The following is a 26,266-nucleotide window of genomic DNA, read 5'->3' on the forward strand; positions in this document are numbered from 1 at the left end:
GTTGGTAATAAAATGGCAAGTGAAATTTGGTTATCAAAATGGAATCCATCTCAATGTCCAGTTCCATATCCATCCGACCAGAAAAAGGTTAGGGAATTCATTAAAATGAAATATGTCGATAAGAAATGGATAAAAGATAATGTTAATGTCAATGATGTTGTATCTACATCTAAACCAACACCTGGCTCAACCCCATCATTCACATCACCATCACAAAAACCTGTAGTTAGTAATCAAGCCACATCACCAACTAGAAATAGCAATGAAAATAAAAATGTTTTAGACTCTAAAGGCTCATTATCTAAGGAGTTTGAAACCTTATCATTAGGTAATACAAGTGACTTATTACAACAACATCAGCAACATATTCTAAATAGCAGTGGCAATAGTGTCATTCAACAAAATCAACAAAATCAACAAAATCAACAAAATCAACAAAATCAACAAAATCAACATCAAAATCAACAGCATAATATCAACAATACTAATAATGCCTCTGCATCTACCAATGCATCCCAAGCTCCTCAGTATGATCAAAGTGGCAAACCATTCAACCCATTTAGGGGTGAAAATGAATATTTTAACTCAAAACCACCAAGTCAAACAGAAAACAAACAATCTTTCCCGCCATTTAGTGATAGACCATTTGACCAACATAGTTATTTAAATGAAAAAACCACAAATACCAATAACAACAATAACAATGGATCTTTCTATTCAAAAATTCAACTACAAACTGCAACCCCAAAACCACCTCCAACAAGCATTTATGATAGCCCACCATACCAGCAAAAACAAAATAGCAATCAAATGAATAATAATCAAATAAATAATAATATGAATAATAATATGAATAATAATATGAACAACAATATGAACAATAATATGAACAATAATATGAATAATATGGGCAACATGAACAATATGAACAATCAAATGATGACCAACAATCAAATGATGGGAAATAATCAAATGATGGGAAACAATCAAATGATGGCCAATAATCAAATGATAAATAATCAACAATTCAATCCATTTTTAGAAAACCAACAACAAATGATGAATAATAGTAACAATCAACTTATGGTATTAAATGATCAACAACAAAACCAACAACAACAACATCAAAACCAACAAATGATGAATAACAATCAATTATCTTTACAACCACAACAACAAATGATGAACTATAACCAACAGTCTGTTGAATCACAACAACAACAACCACAACCAAATAGTCAAAATCCTTTTGTTAATGACCAAATTATTCTTCAACATCAACAAATGCATCAACAAAATATGCAACAACAATATCAACAACAACAACAACAGCAACAACAATATCAAATGGTTAATGGCCAAATGGTTCCACTACAACCACCATCAACAACTACTACCACTACCATTACACACACTCCACTTGGTAACCCATTCGATTCACAACAACCACTAGATGAAATGTTTGGTAAAAAGATTAGTAGTGATCCCGTTTTCCCAGCTTCACGTTCAACTTTTGAAAGCGGTAATAGTCTTGATAGAGCAGATGAAGATCAAAAACGTGCATGGAGAGATATTCAAGAAAAAAATATTCAAATACAAAATGATAGAGAAATTGCAAAGAAACTACAAAGAGAGGAAGAAGATATAGCCAAGCATAATACTGAAACCGAGTTACGTAAACAACAAACTAGACCAAGAAGCAATACCGAGCCATCACGTAGACCCCAACAACCTCAACCATATTCATCATACCAAGATAGCTACCACAACCCACCACCAATGCCATTAAGCTCATATAACAGTAGTAGCCGTTCAGGAGGTATTTTAAAGAAGCTCTCTGGAAGATCTAGAAGCAAATCCTATGACTATGATGATCCATTTGAACTTCCACCACAAAGAACAACCTATAATCCAAATGATTATGACGACTATGATTCATTTATGAGAAAGAATAAACGTATTCCAGGAGGTGGCGAAAACTATCAACCTAAATTTAATCATCATCAACAACATCATCAACACCAGCATCAACATCAACATCAACACCAACATCAACAACACAATGACAACTATAACCAACAAATAGTAGTTCGTAACAACTCAAATAAATCATTCAGCGAATGTGATTTTTGTGGTAAAGAAGTTGGGTTAGATCTAATGAGCTACCACAAAAACACTGAATGTATATTAAGACAAGAAAGATGTAACTATTGTAATAAATTGGTTAAATATATTCAAATGAATGAACATCAAAGTGAATGTGAAACCAAAACCTATACCTGTGGTGTATGTGGAAGACTTGTATTAGGTAGAGAAATGCCAGGTCATATGTCAGCAGTTCATCATCAATAGAACCATTAAATTATTTTAAAAAAAAAAATAAAAATAAAAAAAAATAAAAAAAAATAAATAATATTATTAAACAAAAAAGTTTTTTTATTTCTCCAATCAAAAAAATTTTTAAAAAAAAAAAAAAAAAAAAATTTTATTTAAAATTATTTTGATCAGCCTTATATAACAAAAGAAACAGATATATAAAAAAAAAAATGTTATTTATGGTTGTTTTTTCGAAATATATCTATTTTTTTTTTTTTTTCTATTTTATTTTCAATTATTCCTATGTTTTGAAATGTATTCCTAAAAAAAAAGCTCATATGAAAAAAAATAATAAAACATTTTTTCTGAAATTTATAAAAAATAAAAATCTAATTCTTTGGTTGGTAAAAAAAAGTGAGTGTGACGCGTTCTAATAAAATTTTTTTTGGTCTTAGGAGGGGCCAATAAAAATTAATACTCGCCCTACTCGCCTAAATATCTTTGCTCTTCGTTATTGAGTCTTTTTATTGGTTAATTCAAATTTTAATTATTTTAAAAATTATTTTAACAGTTTTTTTTTTTTTTTTTTTTTTTAAAACTCGTTCGTGGTAAATCTTTTTCTCGTTATATATAAAATTTTTAATTGATTGTCTTTTTATTTTCCAATAGTCCATAAATCAAATAAAAAAATTATATATTTTAATAATTAAAATATTTTGATTATTAACAGTTTTCTTTCGTTCACTGTAAAATCAAAATATCAAAAGAAAAAATATATATTTTTCTGAAATTTTTTTGAAATATTTATCTTTTTTTTTTTATTTATTTTTTTTTTAATTATTAATTATTTTAATTTTACAATATATCAATCAATTGGTTGAAAGATGTATGTTGTTGTGCCACACTGTTTCTTAAATATCTTATTTTTTTTAAATTTCTTTCAGAGAACGAATTCTTAAATATTCAATACGAGCAAGACATGTATTATTTGAAAAACTATTATCTCAAATATATCTAACTATCTGATTTTTATCGAACGAACGATTGGATAAAAAAAAAATTAAAATTTTTTAAAAAAAAAAAAATTATATTTTTTATAAAAATCAAAAAAAACAAAAACTAATAAAAATTAAAAAAAATACACAATATTATGTGGATTGCACCCATAGCGCAATATGAATTTTGTTGGTTGAGTGCATTTAGATTTTTTTTAAAAAAATAACTCGTATATACGCAACTATAATCACAGTTTTTTTGATAGAAAAATAATAATAATAATATGAACGTGATTTTTTTTATTTTAAATTAATTTTTTTTAAGAAAAAAAAAAAAAAAACAAAAACCACATAAAACACAAAAAAAAAAATGCTATGGTGTTCCTTTTCTATTTAAAGCCAGTTTTTTTTTTTTATTTTTCATTATTATCAATCACTTCTTTGTATTATAACACTACTAGTTGTATTATTACTTTTTATATTATTACTTAAATCAAAAAAATGAAATTACTCTTATCACTCATTTTATTCATCTTTGTTGCCTTTGCAACTGCCCATAACGATTGCCCAAAATCAGCCTACTTAGATGTCCCACCAGTATGTATAAATAAATAAACATAATCAAAAAAAAAAACAAAAAATTTATATTAATCTAATTCTTTCAAAATTATAGTCTGATTTAGTCCAAGCTAAAGATTTATCAGCTGCTGATAAAGTCTTCCATGAAAAATACATGAGAATCGCCATCCAAGTCGCCATTGACAACAATGCTAAGTTTGCTGCTGCTATTGTTCACAAAAATGGTACCGTTATGTGTACTGGTGTTAACACTGGTCGTGCTAGAATCTATCACGGTGAAATCGAAGCCATCGTCAACTGTACCCAAATGTATGGTAAGAAAACTTGGGAAGATCATTACTTATACACCACTGGTGAACCATGCGTTATGTGTTCAGGTGCCATTATGTGGTCAAAATTCGACAAAACCATCTTTGCCTCATACGTCAACAACATGTACTGCGAACGTTGTTTCAACCAATTACCAATGGACTCCAATGAAATCTTCAAATTAGGTTACGGTATCAACCACAACACTCAATTAATTGGTGGTGTCTTAGAAGAAATCACTGATACTTTCTTCCCATCACTCTGTGGTACTGATAACAGTTGGGGTGTTGTTCCATTATGCTCAGAAAACTGGAGAAGATCATGCCCAAGATCATCCCGTTACTTCGGTTATTAAAAAATTAATATAAATTAATAGGTTATTAAATAACCAATATAAATTATATTTATATTGAGTTTATCTCATATTTTAATAATTAATAAAGTACCTTTTTTTAATTTAAAACTTAAATTTTTAAAAAAAATTTTCTTTTTTTTTTTTTTCATATTTTAATTTACAACAAGGTAAAAAAATAGCAATCTTTTTCTTTAATAAAATTTCAAAATTTAAAGAAATAATTCAAAGTCCTAAAAAATTTTATAAATTGGTTTTTATTCTTTAATTTTTGTGATATTCCTATTAAATGATAATCGTCTTTGAAAAAATAAATGCTAAAACAATTAAAAATTTTGATCAATAAAGTTTTTTTTTTTTTTTTTTTTTTTGATTATTTAATTTAAAATTTTTTTTTTTTATTACATTTGAAATTAGATAATACTAATTGATTGCTTTTTTAATTTATATACCTAGTTTAACTTAATTTCGAGGTGTTTATTTTTTTTCCATACCTGGTTTAACCATGTTTTCTGGTCTAACATATTCATCAAATTGTTCAGAGGTAAGATAGCCCAATGAAAGACAGGCTTGTTTAAGAGTGGTTTTTTCTTTGTGGGCTTTTTTGGCACATTGAGCAGCTTTATCATAACCAATGTATGGGTTAAGAGCAGTGACCAACATGAGTGATTCGTGTAAAAGTTGATCGATTCTCTTTTTATCGGCTTGAATACCAACAACACAGTTTTTGGTGAATGAAATTGAGGCATCAGCAATGAGACGAATTGAGGAGAGAACATTCTTGATGATAACTGGTTTGAATACATTTAATTCAAAGTGACCATTGCTTCCACCAATAGTGACGGCAGTGTTGTTACCCATAACTTGAGCGCAGACCATGGTCATGGCTTCACATTGAGTTGGATTAACTTTACCTGGCATAATTGATGAACCTGGTTCATTTTCTGGGAGAATTAATTCACCTAAACCACAACGTGGACCTGAACCAAGTAAACGAATATCGTTGGCGATTTTCATTAATGAAACAGCAATGGTGTTAAGGGCACCACTAACTTCAACCATAGCATCGTGAGCAGCTAAAGCTTCAAATTTATTTGGGGCGGTTTTGAATGGGAGGCCGGTGTATTTGGCAATTTCGTTGGCAATATCAACATCGAAGCCAATTGGGGTATTTAAACCAGTACCAACAGCTGTACCACCTTGAGCTAAACTGTAGAGTCTTGGGAGGGTATCTTTAATTCTTAAAATACCATATTCGATTTGGGTGCAATAACCAGAGAATTCTTGACCTAAGGTTAATGGAGTGGCATCTTGTAAATGAGTACGACCGATTTTAATGATACTATCAAATTCGTTTTGTTTTTCTTTCATAGCATTTAAGAGGGTTTCTAAAGCTGGAATTAATTTTTTGTTAATTTGAATGGCAGCGGCAATGTGCATTGCAGTTGGGAATGAATCGTTTGATGATTGACTCTTGTTGACGTGATCATTTGGGTGAACAAGTTTCTTTGAAAAATCTCTTTTACCTGTCATTAATTCAATAGCACGATTTGAAATAACTTCGTTGGCATTCATGTTTGATTGTGTACCTGAACCAGTTTGGAAAACGACTAATGGGAATTGATCATCTAATTTACCTTCAATAACTTCAGTGGCAGCTTTAGAGATGTTATCGGCAATAGTAGCATCTAAACCATATTTCTTATTGACAATAGCAGCTGAACGTTTTAAGATACCAAAAGCATGGATGACTGGTAATGGCATTTTTTCTGCTTCACCACCAATATCAAAGTTTTCTAATGATCTTTGAGTTTGGGCACCCCAATACTTTTCGTCATTAACTTTAACTTCACCAAAAGTATCATATTCTGATCTAAAAGTTGCCATATTTCTGATAACGTAATTTAAAAATGTTGAATTCTATATTAAAAAAAAAAAAAAATTAATTAACATATATTTATTTTTTTAAAAGAGATAAAAGTGATTCTAAAATAAAAGTTTTATTACTATTATTATTGTTATGTTATTATTACTATTAATACTATTATTATTATTTATTATTTATTATTATTTATTAAATAAACCATTATCTTTTAAAAATTTTGTTATCTTTTTTTTTAAAAATTTTATTTAATTATTTAATTATTATTAATTTTAAATTAAATTTAATAAATTTAATTTTTTTTTTTTTTTTTTTTTTTTTTATTTTTTATATTCTTTATATTCTTTATATTCTTTAGAATAATATATTATTACTATAAAACTTTTTGAATATCCCTATGTTTAAAAACTTTACATTTTTAATTAATGATTTGGATGCTAACATGTTAAAATGTTTTATGTTTATTTGTGAATCAAATTGAACAAAAAATCATATGAATTAAAAAATAAAAAAAGTTCAAAAAAAATTAAAAAATTTTAAAAAAAAAAAATAAAAAAAAAAAAAATAAAATAAAAAAAGTTGTTTTTCTTTTTTGTAAAAATGATTTAGCAACAAAATGGCAATATTGCATTGTTTTATTATATTTTAGGAAATAAAATAAATAAAATAAAATAAAAAAAAATAAAAATAAAAATAAAAATAAAAAATGAATCAACACTTTTAGAGAATTGCACAATTATAATAATTTTAGTATAAAATTAAATGATGATGTGTAATAAAAATAAATAAGATGGCCATAATGGCTAAAGATCAAATTTATAAAAAAAATAAAAAATAAAAATCAAATAAAAATCTTAAAAAAACAATGTAGAATGAAAATAAATTTGGAATATTCCAAATTTAAATTTATTTTCATTCTCTTTTTTTGATATATTTTTTATTCCATATATATTTTAGATTTTATGTTTTATATTTTATATTTTTATTATTTTTTATTTTAGAAAATATATTTAAATTTTATTTTAACTTTTCTATTTCTTTTTTTTTTTATATTTTTATTACTAACTGATATTGATAGTTAGCCATCAATCAAATCAAATAAGGTTGCCCATCAAACCACATATAATGGATAAATTTTTTTTTTTTTTTTTAAATTTTAAATATTTAATTTTTTTTTTTTTAAAATTTTTTTTTTTTTAAATTTTTTTTTTTTTATTTTTTAAATTTCATCTTTGGTTCGATATCATAAAAATTGTGCATTGTTATATAATAATAATAAAATTGTTTATATATTTTTTTTTTTGTATTGAAATTTAATATTATAGAAATAAAATGGTAAATGCACAAGTTCTTGGTTATATTGGAGCTGCTGTTGCCTCGGGTTTGTATTTTAATTTAAACCAAAAAAAAAAAAACTAAAAAAAAACAAAAATAAAAAATAAAAACAAAAAAAAAAAAAAAAAAACTAAAAAATCGGATTAAAAAAAAATATCACATAAATAAAACTATATATTAATTTTTTTTTTTATAATTTAATTTATATATAAATAGTATTTTTCGGTTCTAATTATGGTATGTAGGAAATAAAATTATAGGGCTATAGGATTTCAAACAATGATACATTTTTCTAACATATATTTTTACATATAAAAAAAAAAAAAAAAAAAAAAAAAAAAAAAAAATTTTTGCGCTGGTCAAAAATTTTTAATCAAAAAATCCTGGTAAAATTTTTTTGAATACCAAACAAATAAATAAATAAATTATATATATTATAGTACCTGTAAAAAATTTCCCAACTGGAAATGGTATTGCATTTGCATGGGTAATGTCAGTTGGTATTATTTCAGTTGCCTATGTTGCAATGTTTATAGCCGGATCAGATGGTAAAAATTTATATTTATTCGATCCATGGGGTTTATTAGGAGGTAATTATTATTATTGTTTATTATTGTTTGTTATTAAATTTGAAAATAAATTAATGTATTGTTATTTCTTTTATTATTAAAGGTACTTTATGGTCACTTGGTAATTTTTGTGTAATTCCAATTGTTAAAACAATTGGTTTAGGTTTAGGTTTATTATTATGGTGTTGTTGTAGTATTGTTGCAGGTTTTTTCACTGGTAAATTTGGATTATTTGGATTGGAAAAACAAGTTGTATCACATCCAGCTATGAATTGGATTGGTTTTGGTTGTATTGTAGCAGCTATTGTATTCTTTTTCTTTATTAAACCAACCTTAGAAAATGAAGATACAGAATCCAATTCATACTCATCAATTGTTGATGACTATCCAATTATTAATGAAGCAGGTTATCGTGGATCAATCCAATCATCAAAATTAACCGAAAAATCATTCTTTGAAAGAATTCCACAACCAATGAAAACTATGTTGGGTATTGGTTTAGCCATTTTCTCTGGTATTATGTATGGTGTTAACATGGTTCCAATGCAATTATGGAAGCAATCTGATCCATCAGCCAACCCATTATCATTCATTTTCTGTCATTTCTCTGGTATTTTCATTTTCAATACTATAGTTTTCTTTGTTTATGCCATCATTAAACGTCCACCACAAGTTTTCCCACAAACTATGCTCCCATCATTCTTCTCTGGTGTCTTATGGGGTATTGCTAACTGTGGTTTAATGGTTGCCACACAAAATCTTGGTTATACTGTCGGTTTCCCAATGGGTGCCTCAGGTCCAATGGTTGTATCATCAATTTGGTCTGTAGTATACTTTAAAGAAATTCAAGGTGTTAAAAATTTATTAATTTTATTAATCTCATTCTTATTTTTGGGTGCTGGTATTACAACTCTTGCTTTATCAGGCTAAAAAAAAGAAAAAAAAAAAAGAAAAAAACAAATATCAACTTTAAAATATATAAATTATATATAAAAAAAAAAAAAGAAAACAAAAAAACCCTTTTAAAAAAATAAATAAAATAAAATATATAATAAATTGATTATTGTATTATAAAATTAAATGTTACAGTGCGCAAATAAAAGAAGAAAATAATATATATTTTTTTTTTCCTTTCTTTTTTTTATTTTTTTATATATAAACTTAATTGATATCTAAATTTTCTTCTGAAAACATTTTTGGACCTTTTTCTAACCACATAATTGAATATAAAGCAGCTTTTTCGATACTTGAGTCTAATTTTGGTTGGTTTTCATTGGAAACTCTTCTTAAAACAAATAAATGTGTTGGTTCGTTGTTTTTTGGACCTACACCCAATTTAAATCTTGAGAATTTTTGGGTTTTTAAACGATCAATAATATCCTTTACGCCATTATGGTTTGAGGCCCCTCCATTGGCTTTCATTATAATATTCCCTGTATCTTGTGTAATTTCATCGTGGAAAACTAAAATATTTTCTGTTGGTACATCGAATTCGGTTGAAATGTTTCTAATGGAGGCACCCGATCTATTCATAAAGTTTTGTGGTTTTAATAAAATGACTTGTTTAATGATTTTAGATGGTTTAATTATATTATCTTTTTTTTGTGATTTTTCTTGTTCTTGTTGTTCTTGTTGTTGCTGTTGTTGTTGTTGTTGGTTAAAGTTTAATTCAAATTCCTTTTTAAAGTTTTGCATGGATTCATTAAAATCAACCTTATCCAAGAGAACCATAAGTTTTTGTTCTAATGTTAAACTTAATAATTCTTCAATTTTAAAATCGTTGGCATTTAAGGAGAGTTGTTTTTTTAAAAGATATTCCATAAATTGAATTTTAATTGTATTTTGTGATTCTATACGTCTCTTTTTATGCTCTTCCATTAATCTCTTTTTTTCTTGTTTGTCGTCTAATCTTAAATAAAATGTTGTGTATTCTGAAAGCTTGTTCTTTTGGTCTAAGGAAACACCAAATAATTCGCAGATACGGTCAACTACTTTAAAACCAACGTTGTGTCTTGTATCTAAATATTTATCTCCTGGATTACCCAAGCCAACCAATATATATCTATTCTTTACTTTGACTGGTTCTTCTGGTTGTGATGTCTTTAATAATAATGGATCGATATCTTTTTCAACTAAAAATTCGGTCGATGCAGTATAGCTAGAGTTAAACAATTTAATAATTGATTGAAAGTCTTTGTTGGCATAGAGTAGAGAGTTTATTTTTGTTATGGCTTTTTCAGTCTGTTTTTTGATGCCATTATTATTATTATTTAAAAATGATTGTTTTTCTTGACGAACGTGATTTTGGTGTTGTTCTGGAATAGTGTCACCACTAATACCTTTAAATAATTTTTCTTTTAAAATTTCTCTTAATGGTTGTAATGTTTCATTGTTATTATTAATATCTATTAATGGTTCGTTATCTGGTAATATAGTAGGTTGTTTAATATTTAAATTTGGATTTGGTGATGCTGCTGATGATGGTACGGGTGTTGATGAGGAGCAGTAAAACAACTTGCTATTTTTTAAATAATTTTGTGTTGAACTATTTAAAAATAATTTCGATGCTTTTTTGGTCAATAGAAATGACGACATTTTCTTTTTAACTATATGTTTTTGATTGTTATTATTTTTAGTGTTGTCTTTTATTTTTTTAGTTATAATTATAATAATTATTATTATAATTAATATTATTATAATTTATAATAATTGCTATGGCTAATATTTTATTTGCAATGGGTATATCGGTATATTTTATTGTTTTGTTCTTTTTTTTTATAAAAAATTTATTATTATAATTATTTTATTTATTATTATTATTATTATTGTTATTATTATTATTAATAGTAATATTTATATTTAAATCTTTAAATAATAAAATTTTAAATGTGGTATTAATTTAACACTTGGTTTAAAAATCAAAAATGAAATGAAATATTAAGTAAAAAAAAAATAAAAAAAAAAAAAAACAAAAAAAAAAAAAAAATAAAAAAAAAAAATAAAAATTTACGTATTAATTTATATTTCTATAAAAAAAAAAATTTATAAAAAATAAGGTTACAATTATCCATATACAATACAAAACAATATCTATTCTCTTTATATAAATAAATTGTTTTTTAAAATATATCTATCTTTTTCTTTATAGAAATATAAAATAATTATTTTTTTAAAAAAAAAAAATTTTAAAATATTTTTTTTTTTTTTTTTTTTTTTTTTTTTTTAATAATTTTTTTGTATTTTTTTTTTAATAAAACAAATTCAACGCAATAACTGAAATTATTAATTTTCAATAGTTTCTTTTTTTAATAATTATATAGGTTTTATATATAGAAAGACATGTCAAAAAGTGTATTTGGTAAGTTAATGTCGTTTGTTTATTGTTCATTCACAACCTTATCCAACAAAAAAATAATAGTTTTAAACTGTTATAGTTTTTAAAATATAATTTGTTTTTTATAATAATAATAGATAATTATAATAATTATAATAATAATAATAATAATAATAATAAAGTAATGGTTTTAAATATTAGTTATTGATTATTAACGTTTTATAATACAGTTGGAAATATACCCTATGAAGCTAATGAACAAGATTTAATAGATATATTTTCAGGAGCCGGTAAAGTTGTATCATTTAGGTTATTGGAAGATAAAGAAAAGAATAAATTAAGAGGATATGGTTTTTGCGAATATGAAAATGCAGAAAGTGCATTAAGTGCTATTAGGAATAATATGTTGTAAAATAATTATAAATTACTTTTTATTTTAAATCATCATCAAACTATAATAATATAGCAATAATAATAGCAATAGAATTGTTTGTTTACATGATAAAGAGTAGTTTAAAAATAAATAATCAGTAATAGAGATTATATAAAAATCTATTATTTATTTTATTCAAACTTTATCATATTTTTGTTTATGTAATAGCCTTTATTTATATTATAGATTATATGCAACAGAGATTGACAGCAAATCTTTTGACAGAAACGATTTTAAATTAACTTTTGTTTAGTCACAATAGAGGCATATTATTATTATCAATTATCACTGATTAAAAAAAAAAAATAATCAAATTAAAAATTATAAAAAATAAAAAAAAAATAAAGTAATAGTTTACTATTATAATTTATAAATAATTAAAGATATATCTACTCTTATATATTTTTTTTTAAATTAAAATTAGGGTTTTTTTTTTATTTAATTTAATTTTTATTTGATAATCTTACTCTTTTCTTTTTTTTTTTTTTTTTTTTTAATTGGTAATATCATTGGTAGTTTAATAAATACATGTCTACATTTTAATTTTTTTTATTATTATACTTAATGGAGTAGATTTCAACGGTAGACAATTAAGAGTTTCATTTGCAGATAACGAAAATGCATTAATGCAAGGCAACCAACCAAATCAACCAAACCAACCAAATCTACAACAACAACAACAGCAACCAACACAAATGCCATCTGATCCAAGACTTCAAGGCCAACCACCACAAATACCACAACCAAATCAGCAACAAAGCCCACAAAATCCACAACAAAATCCACAACAAATCCCACAGCAAAATCCACAACAGCAAAACCCACAACAAAACCAACAATGGAGAGGAAATGATTTTCAAAATTCACAACAAAAACACCCAATTCAATCATTAATCGAAAATACAAATCCTGCACAGTTATTCGAAATGTTAAATAATATGAAAAATTTTGTACAAAATCAACCAGATCAAGCTCGATCTATTTTAATGAATTATCCGCAAATGGGTTTAGCTTTGCTCCATGCTCAAGTAGTATTGGGAATGATATCACAAAATACAGCACAACAAATTTTAGTAATGAATCCAAAGAATCAACCACAAAACTCACAACAAAGCCAACCAGGCTTTAATCAATCACCACAAATGTATAATCAAAATCCAATGATGGGTAATATGGGTAATCCTAATATGGGTGGTAATATGGGAGGAAACATGGGAAATCCAAATTATAATCCAAACATGAACCCTAACATGGGTGGTCCTAATATGGGAAATCCTAATATGGGTAATCCAAACATGAGTGGTCCTAACATGGGTAATCCAAATATGGGAGGACCAAACATGGGTAACCCAAATATGGGTGGTAATCAAAACTATAATCCAAACATGGGAGGACCAAACATGGGCACTCCAATGATGGGTAACCCCAATATGGGCAATCCAAACATGGGTAATCCAAATATGGGAGGTCCTAATATGGGTAATCCAAATATGGGTAATCCAAACATGGGCAACCCTAACATGGGTAATCCAAACATGAGTGGTCCTAACATGGGTAATCCAATGATGGGCAATCCAAACATGAGTGGTCCTAACATGGGTAATCCAAACATGGGCAATTTTAATAATCAACAAAATTGGAATCAAAGACAACAATTTAATAGAAATTAAAAATAAAATAAAATAAAATATAACAATTGTATAAATTAGTTTTTTTAAAAATATATTTTGAAAGTTTTAACATTACATGTTTCTTCAACTTCTTCTTTATCTCTTGGTCCTCTGCAATACAAAATTATAGGTTGGTGTAAAAATAAAAAATTTAAAAAAAAAGATAAAAAAGCCTTATTCTGTGTTACATATTTAATAAACATTTTGTTTAATTATTTTTTTATTTGGAAATATTATAATTTATTATGTTTCTAGATAAAACTGTAATAGGTGTAGTAAACAAGTCTTTATAGATATTTGGATAATAGCCAATAGTACTGGAAACTTGAATTGAGATGTGGAGAAAATCGTTTGGATGACCTATACCGGTTTGAGGATTTGACCAGATATCTGGTAAACGAATTGTTAATGATGGAATACCTCTTGATTTTTTTGCATATGTTAATAGATGTTCTTTGATTACTTTTGACTGTATATATCCTATTGATGCTTTCAAAACTTGTTAATAATTTATCTTCATCAGACTCTTCAACATGAATTATTAAAGGATACTGAGAATGATGAAAAATGGACAATTGGTTTTTGTGTTTGGTTTGATACTGATAGTTTAATTAGCTCTTTAACACCATTGGCATTTACAGGTTTACTTTCTTGTTATTTTGATTGTAAATTTAGATCAGTTGCTGAGTTTATTATGATATCTACTTCGTTTGAAAGTATTGAATATGTTTCATTTGAAAGTCCACTATATTTTGGTCTGGTTGTTGTGAAAGTTAGTCTGGTTTAACCCTATTAAATTGGTTTTTGGGGTTATTGTGGTTGGTTTGGTTGTTGTGGTTGTTGTGGTTGGTTTGGTTGTTGTGGTTGGTCCGATTGGTCCGGTTGGTCTGGTTGTTGTGGTTGTTTGATCTAGTTTAACCCTATTATTAAAATCTAAAAAAGAGTTAGACACTACAGTTATAATATTTATTAAAAATATTTTATACCTGCTTCTTATTTTTAAATTTTCATATACCTCTATTTTTTTTTTTAAGTTATCAATATTGGCTTCTAGTTTGGTATCATCTTATAATTTTTTAAAATCGACATTTAGTTTTTTTAATTTATTCTCATTGCTTTTTATTAAAGATTGGAATAAAAATTTATATAATTTAGCTAATGTTTAAATTCTAAAATGTTAATACCAATTTTAAATAAAAAATAAATATATTTAAAAATTCTACATTTTACATTGTGAATGCTATGTGTTTTTTAATAATTTTTTTTTTTTTTAGAAAATTGAAACATAAATCCTGTTTTATATATATCGTTGCAATGTGTCAAACTCATTTTCTTTTTTATTATAATAATAATATAATAAATGTATGAACATCAACATTATTTGGGTTTTATTATTTATTTATTTTTATTTTAATTTTTATATTGTTTGAAAAATCAAAATGTTATATACATGCTTTTTTATTCCCAATTATGTAAGTTGTTCATTTTAAATATATTTTTTTTTATATATAAAATTGGTATTAAAATTTATCATTTTAGATTTTTTACTTTAGCCACATTATATAGATTTTTATTCCAATCCTTAATAAAAATCTATAGGGATAAATTAGAAAATTTATATCGGTTTTAATAAATTATTAGATGATGAAAAACTTAAAACCGATATTGAAAATTTAAAAAAACATATAGAGATTTATGAAAATGTTTTAAAAAAAAGAAGTAGGTATTAGATAGTAAAATAAATATTTTAATTGAAGTGTCTAACTATTTTTTTAGATTTTAATAATAGGGTTCATCATGAACAACAACAACAACAACAACAACAACAACAACAACAACAACAACAAACAAACAAATCAGAGCTACCAGAGCAACCAAAACAACAGCAAACACCAGAAAACAGCATCAGTAGCAACATTAACAAAAAAACAGATAAACTTTATAATCTTTCTGAATCATTTTTATTAGAAAAAATTAAATATAATTTAGTATCAGAAGATAATAATAATATCTTGGAGGCATTAAAAGTTATTGATAATAGCTTATCAAAGGGTAACTTTTTAAGAAGTTTAGCAACTCAACAAATTAACCTCCTTATTAAAAATGTTTTAAACTGTGCAGTTTATTATCAAAAGGTATCAGATGATGTAAAAACTATTAGTAGTCTAATAGTTTCCAAAGTATTTGCTGAAGAATATTTTGATCCAAATATTCCAAAAGAACATGTAGATATGGTTGGATCATATATCGAAGAGCTATACAACATTATTACCAAGTGTAAAAAGACATACTATAGACTATACCAAATCGAGGGAGCTGTTTCAATATTTAAAGATTTCGCCATTGCCCTCCATGACAACAAAGCAAATGATAAAATCCATGACGTAGAAATAATCGACATGGTATGGTGTTCCACATTGGATCTTTTTGAAGAGTTAGAATGTCTCCACTTTCACGAAGCATTCCAACAATTGCATAATGATACTTATAATATTATTTGCAATTATTATTATTTTGCAAGTGAAAGCATCCGCTCTGAACACTTCAAGAGATTCATGGAAATTAAAAATTCCTGGGGTTATATGTAACCACTTCAAATTTAATCTAGTTATAGTTTGGTACATATTTATAGTTTCTCAGTTTTTTAATTTAATGTAACCAAGGTATTATATCATTATTCATATTTTTTATTTAATATTAGACTCTTTATTAATATTTTTTATTTATTAAATTTAGATTATAACTTTTACCATTTATGCATATAAATAATTTTAGTCTATAAGTTTTCCATATCGTTTTGGTGTTAACTCTCTCACAGCAATAATAACCCGTTTCATGTTTCGGCAGGATAGCCACAGTTACACTATTTTATAATAATTTTCGCCAGTATCTTTAAATTTTGTTGTTGTTATTTTCCAAAATAATTATTATTTAAAATCAATTTGTTGTATACCCACACACTTTATTATTCATTTCCCAACCCATTTTATAACCACTATTTAATAATTTTATTTTATATTACACCCTGTATAAATATTTTTAAAAAACATGGCAGATTCAAACAATAATTAGAAAGTAAGTAAATTATCATATAGTTATAAAACAACAATAACAACCAACAAATAGAATTTGGTGCCTTAAAGCAATATGGAAAAGATTAACTAACCAATTTTTTTATTTTTCAGGATAGTTTGACCATATTAAATACTAGTAAGATCTGCCCATACCTATTTATTTATAAAGAAGTTAATATTCAGCCAATTCAAGTGTCTCCCCAAACCATAGTAAATTTAAAGAAGGCTCTAAGATTAACTTCTCTTCAAAGATACCATGATTCATTTGCCCTCACGCTTCCCTAGCTCAATCAATCTGAGGCCCCATATACCAGGATGAAAATGGTACATTCCTAAATGACATTGCTTTTGTTCCAACTCATATATCTCTTAGTCCAATCAAGTAAACATCAACCAAACTTTTCGATCTAATCAACTTTTGATGAATGCCATATTGTTCTGGCCAAACAACTATGGTAAATAGTCAAATAGTTCTAATAGATGAAAAGATTTAGTATTTCTCATCCCATAAACCTCCTGTATATTAAATTCCAAACTGTATATTAAATTTCATATTCCGGAATGTTTTTTTTAATTTAGAAATTTAAAAAAAATATTAATCCCACACCTCCACATAAACAAATCATACTAAAACCTAAAAATAATAAAATCTAAAATCAAAATAGATAAAAGTGTAGATAATTAAATAAAGTAAAAAAAACTGTATTTTTAATTTTTTATTTTTTTTATTTTTTTTATTTTTTTTTTTAAAAAATTTTTATTAAAAAAAATTTATTTATATATGTATAAAAAAAAAATTAAAAGAAAGGAGGAAAAGAGAAAAATTGTGATATATATTTTAAATTTATTATATTTATAAATTATAAATATTATTATTTATTTTATTTGAATTTTTTATTATCTAGATATATATTACACAAATGTCGTTAATAAATTTAAATTTTATAAAAAACAATTTAAAAGATGATCAATAATAACAACCATAGGGCAACAAAGAATTGATAGAGGAACCACTTATTGCTATGAAAGACATAAAACTTTTCAGCAAACAAACCCTAAGTGGTATAAAATTAAGTTACTTAATAAAATTAAGTCTATTTTTAAATTTTGGAGCTTGTTCTATTTTTAATTTTTTATTAGAAATTTTTAATTTAAATTATTTTTTTTAATTTTTAAAAAAAAATTTTAATTTAAAATTATTTTTAATTTGCAAAAAAAAATTTTTTTTAAATTTTCTATTCATATTTTTTACATTAAAATGGAAGATAGAGGTGATTTAGAGTGCGGCCATTCAAAATTCGATGTGAAAGAATTGTATAAATACGATTTCATGTATTTGCAGGAATTAGTGGACCAGGATGATTTTCCAGTATTCCAACCTGGTATTTGTTCAGTGGCATGCAAAGAAAAAATGAAATTTATTGTCAATCACACCTTTTCAACATTCTTGAAGCTCTTGAATAACTATTTTGATGATTCAAAAATGGTTTTTGATCGTTCTCTTGATTATGGATTACCTCCCTGGTCTTATTATAGGTGCCTTAATTCAAATAGTATACAAAATTCAGATATTCCATATATAAATCTTATGAATGTTGGTTTTGTAGATGGGAAACTAGTTAGACTCTGTGACAACACAAATGAATTTTTAAAAGAGGAATCAAAAAAAAAAATTGATGAATTCTTTAAAAAAAATTAAAAAATAAAATTAAAAGTCTAAATTTGCCAATAGATCTAAAATAACAGTTTATAAACGCATATCATAATTTGTTTCCGCCCTTTTTTTATTATTTTTTAACAATTTTATTTCTATTTTTTTTTAATTTAAAATTATTATATTTTTTATTTAATTTATAAATTATTATTATTATTACAGTTAGTTGCATAAATTTTGCAACAAGCATTTTGATTTTAGAAATTGTTAAATATCTATGAAGAATTTTTAAATTAAAAAATATTGTTTGTTTTAAATAAAATTATAAGTGTCGGTTATTTAAAATTCTTGTTTGCCATTTTTTTAAATTTTATTTTTTTTTATTTTTTTTATTTTTTTTTTTTATTGTCATTATTTGTTTGATGCAAAATTTTTGATAAATAACTTTGAGTGTATGTATATTTTTAACAAAAATTTATATTTTTATTTTTTCATATATTTACAAACATAGTTTAAAAGATAATTAAATTTTAAATTAAAATGGCCCTTTAATTAGAAAAAAGAGAGTTATTTTTAGAAAATTTTCTCAAAGGAAAAAGTGATCAAGAAATCGCAAATATTTTTTGGTGTAAATAGGTCAACCATTTACCGAATTCGAAAACAATATCAAAAAACAAACTCAATTAATCCAAAACCAATTCCAGGAGTTCCAAGAAAGTATACTTTTGAAACAAAAAAATTTTGCAAAAAATTCACACTGAATGGTCAATCAAATAATGCATTAGTTTACCTAGGCTTGTCCAAAGATCATTGGGTATAAAACTTTCAACTTCAACAATTAGAAGAATTCTAAAGAGACAAAACATTTTTTATAGTTATTTGTAATGCAAGCATTATTTTACAAAAGAAACTGAGATGCAAAGGTATACTTAGGTAAAAAAAATTAAAAATTATACCACAGAAAATTGGAAACAGGTGATTTTAGCAGATGAAACCAAAATTGTAAGATTTTCTTAAAAAAAGAGGCATAAAAGATGGATTCAGGGCAGTATATGAAAGAAGAAAATATTTTAAAAAGAAAAAGACCATCTGTAATTTCAAAATTTTTTTGGGGTTGCATTACTTTGCATGAGTTTGGTTGTGGAGCCTATATTAATGGTAACATGGATGGCGATACCTACATAAATGTAATGGGAGATGAATATATGGAAACATTAAAAGACTATGAAATTGATTTTTTTAAAGTCACTCTTTTTCAAGATAACTGCTCTGTCCATAAGTCAGCTGCTGTTAAAAAATAATATGAAGAAAATAACATTAGAGTACAATTTATTCCACCCTCTTCACCAGATTTAAATATAATATAAAACCTATGGTCAATCTTAAAAAAACGTTTAGTTCAACGTTGCATCGCCAAACCTCATGAACCTTTTGATAAATCAATTTATCTTATTTGGTTTAATATTGAACAATCATTTTTAAAAATTAAATGAATCAATTTCAACCAGAATAAATAAAATAATTCAAAATAGAGGTGAATTCACTAAATATTAATAAATTATAATAACTACAAATTTTTTTATAAAAAAATTTCAAAAAAACCTTTACTCAAAATCTTTATTCTAAAATTTTGCAACATAGAAATAATAATAATAAAAAAAAAAAATATAAAAAAAAATAATATATTTTTTTTCTTACAACCTTTAAAATATATTTTATTTAAGTATAGATTAAATGATTTTTATTTATGTTACTCCGAAAATCCAAAATTTAAACCATAAAGTTTTATTATATAAATTGCAAAAATAATATGTGTGTTGCAAAATTTATGCAACTAACTGTAGTATTTATTTTATTTGAATTTTTTATCTATTTACATAAATGTGGTTAATAAATTATATTCTGACTGCTTTCGCAATTCAATGTTTAGATTTGAACTGAATTTTTCTTTTAAAATTTTATTTTACGTTAATAGATTTTGCTTTTTTTTTGATTTTCCACACTTCGTTTTATTGTGTCGCTAATGAAATAGTTCATTAGATCATTGGATAACAAAAAAAAAAATAAAAGAGTATTTTTGGAACCCCTATTGACTCTTTAGCAAATTCAAATAGTCCAACTATAAATTTTAATGTTGTTGGTATAAGCAATGATACACAAAACATGTCGGTCCTTTGTTATTCATGCTGAATGAAAAGACACTTTAGTAAATATTGTCAAAACAAAGAGAAGAATTCACAAAATAGAAATAATAAATATAATAATGATTATAGATATAATAATTGTAATAATTGGAAAAATAATTATAGAAAAAATAATTACAATAATCACATTAGATGCATTCTTTTAAGTAAAGCACAATGATGAACTAAAAAAAAATAAGAGTAGATTTACAATTGCAGAAAATGAAAAAACACAATTAATATAAAAAACAAATTAAAAGATGATAGAAACGAGAAGTTATTGATAATTAATATCAATCAATTCCAAAAAGAATCTTACAAATAATTGAAAATAGAGGTGGTTTCACAAAATATTAAAAGTTTTTAATCAAAATAAAAAATAAATTATCTTTCCAAAAGATTTGACCTATCATAAAAAAAAAATTTTTTAAAAAAAATAAATTTAGTTTTTTTATTTATTAAATATTATGTATGAATAAAATTAAGTCTATTTTTAAATTTTGGAGCTAGTTCTATTATTAATTTTTTATTTAAAAAAAGAAATTTAAATATATTTTTAATTTTGAAAAAAAATTTTTTTTTTTTTTTCCCCCCAAACATAAATTTTAAATTTTAAATTATTTTTAATTTTCAAAAATAATAATAATAATAATTATTGTATTCATATTTTTTACATTAAAATGAAAGACAGAAGTGATTTAGAGTGCCTCCATTCAAAATTCGATGTGAAAGAATTGTATAAATACGATTTCATGTATTTGCAGGAATTAGTGGACCAAGATAGTTTTCCTGTATTCCAACCTGGTATTTGTTCAGAGGTATGCAAAGAAAAAATGAAATTTATTGTCAATCACACCTTTTCAAAAGTCTTGAAGCTCATGAATAACTATTTTGATGATTCAAAAATGGTTTTTGATCGTTCTCTAAAATATGGATTGTCTCCCTGGGCTTATTATAGGTGCTTTTATACCAACAAAATAGAAAATGTAGATACTCCATATATAAATCTTATGAATGTTGGTTTTGTAGATGGGAAACTAGTTAGACTCTGTGACAACACAAATGAATTTTATAAAAAGGAATCAAGAAAAAAAATTGATGAATTCTTAAATAAAAATTAAATTTAAAAATTAAAAATAAAAAGTCTTTATTTAAATATATTTATTAATTAGGTTTATAAAATATACTTTAGAGTTCGAAAATTATCGTTATCTTCATTTTACCAATTATTTTTAGCATGTTCAATATCCATTTTTTATAAAAAAATTATCTCTTTTTTAAATTTTTTTTAAAAAAAATTATTCATTTTTATCCATTTTTAAAAATAACAGTTTATAAAGGCACATCATAATTTGTTTCCGCCCTTTTATTAATTTAACAATTTTTTTTCTATTTTTTTTGATTTTTTAACCATTTTATTTTTTTGTAATTATTTTAAAAGAATTCATTATTCGGAACGGAAATTCAATTTGATGTTAAAAAAATTAAATTTTTCAAGTACAAATAGTAATTTGTTTTTTTTTTTAAATTTTGGAAAAAAAGACCTCAAAAATATTACTGAAAAAATAATAGTTTTTATTAAAAAACATTGAGTATTAATTTTGAATTTATTTGTTTTTAATTTTAGTAATAATAATTTCAATTTAAAATTATTATATTTTTTATTTATTTTATTTATATATTATAAATAATATTATTATTAGTATTTATTTTTTTTGAATTTTTATTATCTATTTACACAAATGTGATTAATAAATTATATTTTGACTGCTTTCGCAATACATTTATTGGATTTCTGGTCCTGTTTTATTAAAAAAGTTGTTTAGAAAAGAATTGAATTGAATTTTTCTTTTAAATTTTATTTTACGGTTATAGATTTTGCTTTTTTTTGATTTTCGACACTTCGTTTTATTGTGTCGCTAATGAAATAGTTCATTAGATCATTGGATAATAAAACAAAATATAAAAGAGTTAAAAATAAAGTTTTTTTTATCATTTTTTTTTTAAAAAAAAATAATTATATTTATATACAATTAAGTGAGTTTTTTATTTATATTTATTCGATATATTATTGAATTAAGATTTTTAAAAAAAAAAAAAAAAAAAATTAATTTTTATAAAAATAGAAAAAAAAACAAAATAATTAAATTATTTATAAAATTTTAAAATAATTTATTTTTTATAAAAAAAAATTTTAATAAAATATTTTTAAGATCTAAATAGAATAAAATTATTTTATTTATAATCTTTAAAATAAATTAGATATGGGAAAAAAAGCTTTAAGAAAATATAAATTTATATTTATTTATTTTGAAGAAATTAAAACTATAGTTATAATAAAATAGTTAAAAAAAAAAAAAAAGAAAATTAAAATTTTTATTCAAATTTTTATAATTTACAATAAATAAAAGAATTGATTTAAATATAGTTTTTTTTTTTTGATATTGGAAAATTAATAATATAGTTTCTTTTTTAATTTATGAGTTTTAAAAAATTATAATTTATAATTAATAATATTTATTTATTAAATTTTAAACTATATTAATATATTATATAAAAATGTTATAAGTGCTGCTGAAATTATATATTATTTTTTGCCTCTTCTCTCTTTCTTCTTCTTTCTTCTCTTTCAGCTTCCATTCTTTTGGTTTCCTCTTCAAGTTCTCTTTCTCTTCTTTCTCTTTCGAGTCTTCTTTCTTCAACTCTTTTCTTTCTTTCCTCTTCGAGTTTGATAGTTTCTTGTTCAAGTTCAATACGACGTTGCTCTCTTTCTCTTCTACGTTTTTCTAATTCTTCATTACCAGATGAAGAGGTACCACTCATAAGTGAGCTACTTGAGTTTGATGGTGAGGTACTTGAAATTGGTGTTGGTGATGATGAAGTGGCTGGTGATAATCTTGGCTCCTCACCTCTAGCAATTCTTCTAGCCTCTCTTTCTGCTTCAAGTCTTTTAGCCTCCTCTTCAATTTCTCTTTCCATTTGTTCTTTTCTTGCTTTTCTTTCTTGTTCACGTTTCTTACGTTGTTCTTCGTAGGTTTCTAATTCTTTTTCTTTCTTTTCTTTAGCTTCACGTTCCTCTTTTTCTTTTTGTTCTCTTTGGAATCTTTCTTTTTCTTCTTTTTCAATTCTTTCAATTTCAAGACGACGATCTTCACGTTCTTTTTCTTCTTTTTCTCTATCAAGACGACGTTGTTCCCTTTCTCTATCTCTTTCTAATAAACGTTCACGTTCACGTTCTTCCCTAATCTTTTGTTCGAGTTTTCTTTCTTCACGTTCACGTTGTTCCTTTTCAAGACGACGTTGTTCACGAGCCTCTTCTTTTTCACGTTCACGCTCGATTCTTTCTCTGTCTTCTTTAATCTTCTGTTCACGTTCACGTTGTTCTTTTTCAAGACGACGTTGTTCACGTTCACGTTCACGTTCGAGTTTTTCTTTTTCTTCTTTTTCTTTTTCTTCTTTTTCACGTCTTTCTCTTTCAATACGACGTTGTTCACGATCACGTTCACGTTCTTTCATTTCAGCCTCTTCTTTTTCTTTTTCTTCTATTAGTTTTTGTAATCTTTGTTCTCTAGTTAACTCTGGTTCTTTTTCTGGTTCTGGTTCTGGTTCTTCTACAATAGTTTCTTGTTGCTTTAATTTATTTTCCTCTTCTTCAATTGCTTTTTGTAAATCAGATGCATCAAATGAATCACCACCAATTGTCGAAAGTCTTTTTTGTTTTCTTTCTCTCTCGATTTCTTCCAATTCTCTTTGTCTTGCACTTTTAAGTTGATTGAGGCCTTCAGTTGTACTACTTCCACCATTTTCATCAGAGGCTAACGAGCTTATTGAACTAACTGATTGACGTTTTTCTTTTCTTAATCTTTCGATTTCTTCAATCTCTTTTTGTCTTGATGAAACTCTGCTTTCTGATGTACCATTATTTTGAAGGAATACATTATTACTATTGGCCTCTCTTCTTGATTTTTCAATTTCCTCTAATTCTCTTTGTCTTGATGAAACTCTATTTTCATAATCTTGCTCAGTAGATGATCCGTTAGCTAATGGACCCTTGTTTTCTTTTCTAAGACGGTCGATTTCTTCCAATTCTTTTAGTCTTGAATTACCCGATGATTCATCTTGATTATTTGAAACACCAGAAAGATGTCTTTCTTTACGCATTCTATTAATTTCTTCCAATTCTTTTTGTCTTTGTTGAACTGGGTTTTCATCTGGATGTGAAAGAGCTGCAGCAGCTTGTTGATAGGTTAAACTAACACTGCTTCTCTTATTAGATGATTGTTGTTGTTGTCTAGCAGCTCTTCTTTCTTCTTCTTCTTGTCTTGCTTTTCTTTCTTGCTCTTCAAATTCTTTAATTCTATTTTTAAGGATGGCATTATTATTGGCATTTGGATCATTAAGCTGTCTAAGTTTTTGGATTTCTTCACGTTTATATTTTTCTTCTTCTTCTTCTCTTCTTCTTCTTTCACGTGCCTCTTCTTCAATTCTCTTTCTATTTTCTAATCTTAATCTGTCTTCTTCGGCTTTCTTTGCAACAAGAGCTGGATCTTTCTTTGGTGGTTGATTTGCACCATTTGGAAGTTTAGCCTTAATACCTTTCTTTTCTCTTTCTTTCATTAAAAGTTGTGTTAATTGTTCACTTGATAACTCTTGAAGATTTATTTGAATACCATTTTTCTTTGAGTAAGGTGCGTCTGGTGATTCTGGGTATGTTTTTTTAAAATAATGGTATAATTCTGATAAATATGTCATAATACTTCTTCTATCTAAACCACCTGGAATTAATACTATAATTAAAAATAAAAGTAAAAAAATATTAGTATAAATTTTTTTATTTTTTTTTTCATTTTAATATTTACAATAGTCTGGGCCTAATAATCAGGTACACCAAGTTTAAGGGCATGACCAAAAGCTAATGCTAAATTGTCTTTTTTATTTTCTGGTGATAATGATTCATAACTAAATAACTTATCACCTTCATAGGAATGGATTAAAGCACAAAATGCTAAACCTATATAAAATTAAACATATAAAACTATTAATAAATTATTCAGAAATCTAAAAAAAGGATTATCTAATTGATTTATATTTACCATCACCCCATGAATCTGTAAAATTATTAACTTTAATACCTGGATAACCTTGAGTTCTAACTTGTGCCCATAATAAAAGAGCTTCTTTGCCTGTTTTAACTGACATTCTATTGTTTTTCTTTTATTACTACTATTACAAAATTATATTTCTTTTTTTTTATAATCTAAAAATAATAAATAAATTAGAATTTAAACTAACAAATATGAATAATAATAATTTTTAAAATAAAATTTATATAAAAAAAAGTAAGTGTATTATAAAAAAAAAAAAAAAACAGTATATTAACAAAAAAAAATAATAAAATAAAATAGAAAACACAAGAAAAAAAATCAACAACACCAACAATAATATAAATAAAAAGATTGAGGTAAGTGGGTTATTTCTAATTTTTAAATGTAAATGGGTGTTATAATGATATGCTTGTTGTTTTTAAATGTAGTGTGTGTGAAAATAAAATATTTGTGGGTTGTGTGTGTTTTTATATGAG

General features: G+C 24.8%; 12 protein-coding genes across 12 annotated transcripts; 9 read left to right on the plus strand and 3 right to left on the minus strand.

Annotated features, from left to right (window-relative positions):
- Window positions 1-12: 12 nt before the first annotated feature.
- Window positions 13-2,352, plus strand: DICPUDRAFT_83939 (uncharacterized protein; the record flags this gene model as incomplete). The annotated part of the gene is made up of 1 exon (XM_003293339.1): window positions 13-2,352. One exon carries the CDS (start codon window positions 13-15, stop codon window positions 2,350-2,352), a length of 2,340 nt encoding a protein of 779 aa, XP_003293387.1.
- A 1,456-nt stretch (window positions 2,353-3,808) lies between these two features.
- Window positions 3,809-4,662, plus strand: DICPUDRAFT_58458 (uncharacterized protein). Its single transcript, XM_003293340.1, has 2 exons — window positions 3,809-3,908; window positions 3,985-4,662. The coding sequence occupies exons 1-2, from the start codon at window positions 3,813-3,815 to the stop codon at window positions 4,552-4,554; spliced, it is 666 nt and encodes a 221-aa protein (XP_003293388.1). The 5' UTR covers window positions 3,809-3,812; the 3' UTR covers window positions 4,555-4,662.
- On the minus strand, window positions 4,652-6,438 carry DICPUDRAFT_158228 (fumarate hydratase; the record flags this gene model as incomplete). The annotated part of the gene is made up of 2 exons (XM_003293348.1): window positions 4,652-4,662; window positions 5,046-6,438. 2 exons carry the CDS (start codon window positions 6,436-6,438, stop codon window positions 4,652-4,654), a joined length of 1,404 nt encoding a protein of 467 aa, XP_003293396.1.
- Window positions 6,439-7,702: 1,264 nt separating this feature from the next.
- On the plus strand, window positions 7,703-9,328 carry DICPUDRAFT_50939 (uncharacterized protein). Its single transcript, XM_003293341.1, has 4 exons — window positions 7,703-7,814; window positions 7,985-8,005; window positions 8,209-8,358; window positions 8,441-9,328. The coding sequence occupies exons 1-4, from the start codon at window positions 7,766-7,768 to the stop codon at window positions 9,265-9,267; spliced, it is 1,047 nt and encodes a 348-aa protein (XP_003293389.1). The 5' UTR covers window positions 7,703-7,765; the 3' UTR covers window positions 9,268-9,328.
- Window positions 9,329-9,498: 170 nt separating this feature from the next.
- Window positions 9,499-10,398, minus strand: DICPUDRAFT_41953 (uncharacterized protein; the record flags this gene model as incomplete). Its single annotated transcript, XM_003293349.1, has 2 exons — window positions 9,499-9,956; window positions 10,302-10,398. Coding segments are annotated over 2 exons (555 nt in total), but the record flags the coding sequence as incomplete, so codon positions are not given.
- A 1,270-nt stretch (window positions 10,399-11,668) lies between these two features.
- DICPUDRAFT_50943 (uncharacterized protein) lies at window positions 11,669-12,398 on the plus strand. Its single transcript, XM_003293342.1, has 2 exons — window positions 11,669-11,695; window positions 11,902-12,398. Exons 1-2 carry the CDS (start codon window positions 11,677-11,679, stop codon window positions 12,081-12,083), a joined length of 201 nt encoding a protein of 66 aa, XP_003293390.1. The 5' UTR covers window positions 11,669-11,676; the 3' UTR covers window positions 12,084-12,398.
- A 332-nt stretch (window positions 12,399-12,730) lies between these two features.
- DICPUDRAFT_83944 (uncharacterized protein) lies at window positions 12,731-13,774 on the plus strand (the record flags this gene model as incomplete). The annotated part of the gene is made up of 1 exon (XM_003293343.1): window positions 12,731-13,774. One exon carries the CDS (start codon window positions 12,731-12,733, stop codon window positions 13,772-13,774), a length of 1,044 nt encoding a protein of 347 aa, XP_003293391.1.
- A 245-nt stretch (window positions 13,775-14,019) lies between these two features.
- On the plus strand, window positions 14,020-16,487 carry DICPUDRAFT_158232 (uncharacterized protein; the record flags this gene model as incomplete). The annotated part of the gene is made up of 5 exons (XM_003293344.1): window positions 14,020-14,049; window positions 14,298-14,529; window positions 15,416-15,493; window positions 15,551-16,176; window positions 16,476-16,487. The coding sequence occupies 5 exons, from the start codon at window positions 14,020-14,022 to the stop codon at window positions 16,485-16,487; spliced, it is 978 nt and encodes a 325-aa protein (XP_003293392.1).
- Window positions 16,488-18,106: 1,619 nt separating this feature from the next.
- Window positions 18,107-18,736, plus strand: DICPUDRAFT_158234 (uncharacterized protein; the record flags this gene model as incomplete). Its single annotated transcript, XM_003293345.1, has 2 exons — window positions 18,107-18,451; window positions 18,725-18,736. The coding sequence occupies 2 exons, from the start codon at window positions 18,107-18,109 to the stop codon at window positions 18,734-18,736; spliced, it is 357 nt and encodes a 118-aa protein (XP_003293393.1).
- Window positions 18,737-19,536: 800 nt separating this feature from the next.
- On the plus strand, window positions 19,537-19,803 carry DICPUDRAFT_158235 (uncharacterized protein; the record flags this gene model as incomplete). Its single annotated transcript, XM_003293346.1, has 1 exon — window positions 19,537-19,803. One exon carries the CDS (start codon window positions 19,537-19,539, stop codon window positions 19,801-19,803), a length of 267 nt encoding a protein of 88 aa, XP_003293394.1.
- Window positions 19,804-21,365: 1,562 nt separating this feature from the next.
- DICPUDRAFT_13692 (uncharacterized protein) lies at window positions 21,366-21,599 on the plus strand (the record flags this gene model as incomplete). Its single annotated transcript, XM_003293347.1, has 1 exon — window positions 21,366-21,599. A coding segment is annotated over one exon (234 nt), but the record flags the coding sequence as incomplete, so codon positions are not given.
- Window positions 21,600-23,166: 1,567 nt separating this feature from the next.
- Window positions 23,167-25,947, minus strand: DICPUDRAFT_99638 (uncharacterized protein). Its single transcript, XM_003293350.1, has 3 exons — window positions 25,779-25,947; window positions 25,545-25,696; window positions 23,167-25,472 (listed from the first exon to the last, which is right to left on the minus strand). Exon 3 carries the CDS (start codon window positions 25,435-25,437, stop codon window positions 23,266-23,268), a length of 2,172 nt encoding a protein of 723 aa, XP_003293398.1. The 5' UTR covers window positions 25,438-25,472; window positions 25,545-25,696; window positions 25,779-25,947; the 3' UTR covers window positions 23,167-23,265.
- Between the last annotated feature and the right edge of the window lie 319 nt (window positions 25,948-26,266).

Source organism: Dictyostelium purpureum (genome assembly GCF_000190715.1).
Source record: "Dictyostelium purpureum unplaced genomic scaffold DICPUscaffold_421, whole genome shotgun sequence".
Lineage (NCBI taxonomy): Eukaryota > Evosea > Eumycetozoa > Dictyosteliales > Dictyosteliaceae > Dictyostelium > Dictyostelium purpureum.

Excerpts from the sequence above, each read along its gene's own strand:
- DICPUDRAFT_58458 (XM_003293340.1), top strand. The coding sequence starts at position 3,813 with ATGAAATTACTCTTATCACTCATTTTATTCATCTTTGTTGCCTTTGCA. Across the intron at positions 3,909-3,984 it reads CCTACTTAGATGTCCCACCA|TCTGATTTAGTCCAAGCTAA; the intron begins GTATGTATAAAT and ends TCAAAATTATAG.
- DICPUDRAFT_99638 (XM_003293350.1), bottom strand. The coding sequence starts at position 25,437 with ATGACATATTTATCAGAATTATACCATTATTTTAAAAAAACATACCCA.
- DICPUDRAFT_50939 (XM_003293341.1), top strand. The coding sequence starts at position 7,766 with ATGGTAAATGCACAAGTTCTTGGTTATATTGGAGCTGCTGTTGCCTCG. Across the intron at positions 8,006-8,208 it reads ATTTTTCGGTTCTAATTATG|TACCTGTAAAAAATTTCCCA; the intron begins GTATGTAGGAAA and ends TATATATTATAG. Across the intron at positions 8,359-8,440 it reads TCCATGGGGTTTATTAGGAG|GTACTTTATGGTCACTTGGT; the intron begins GTAATTATTATT and ends TTATTATTAAAG.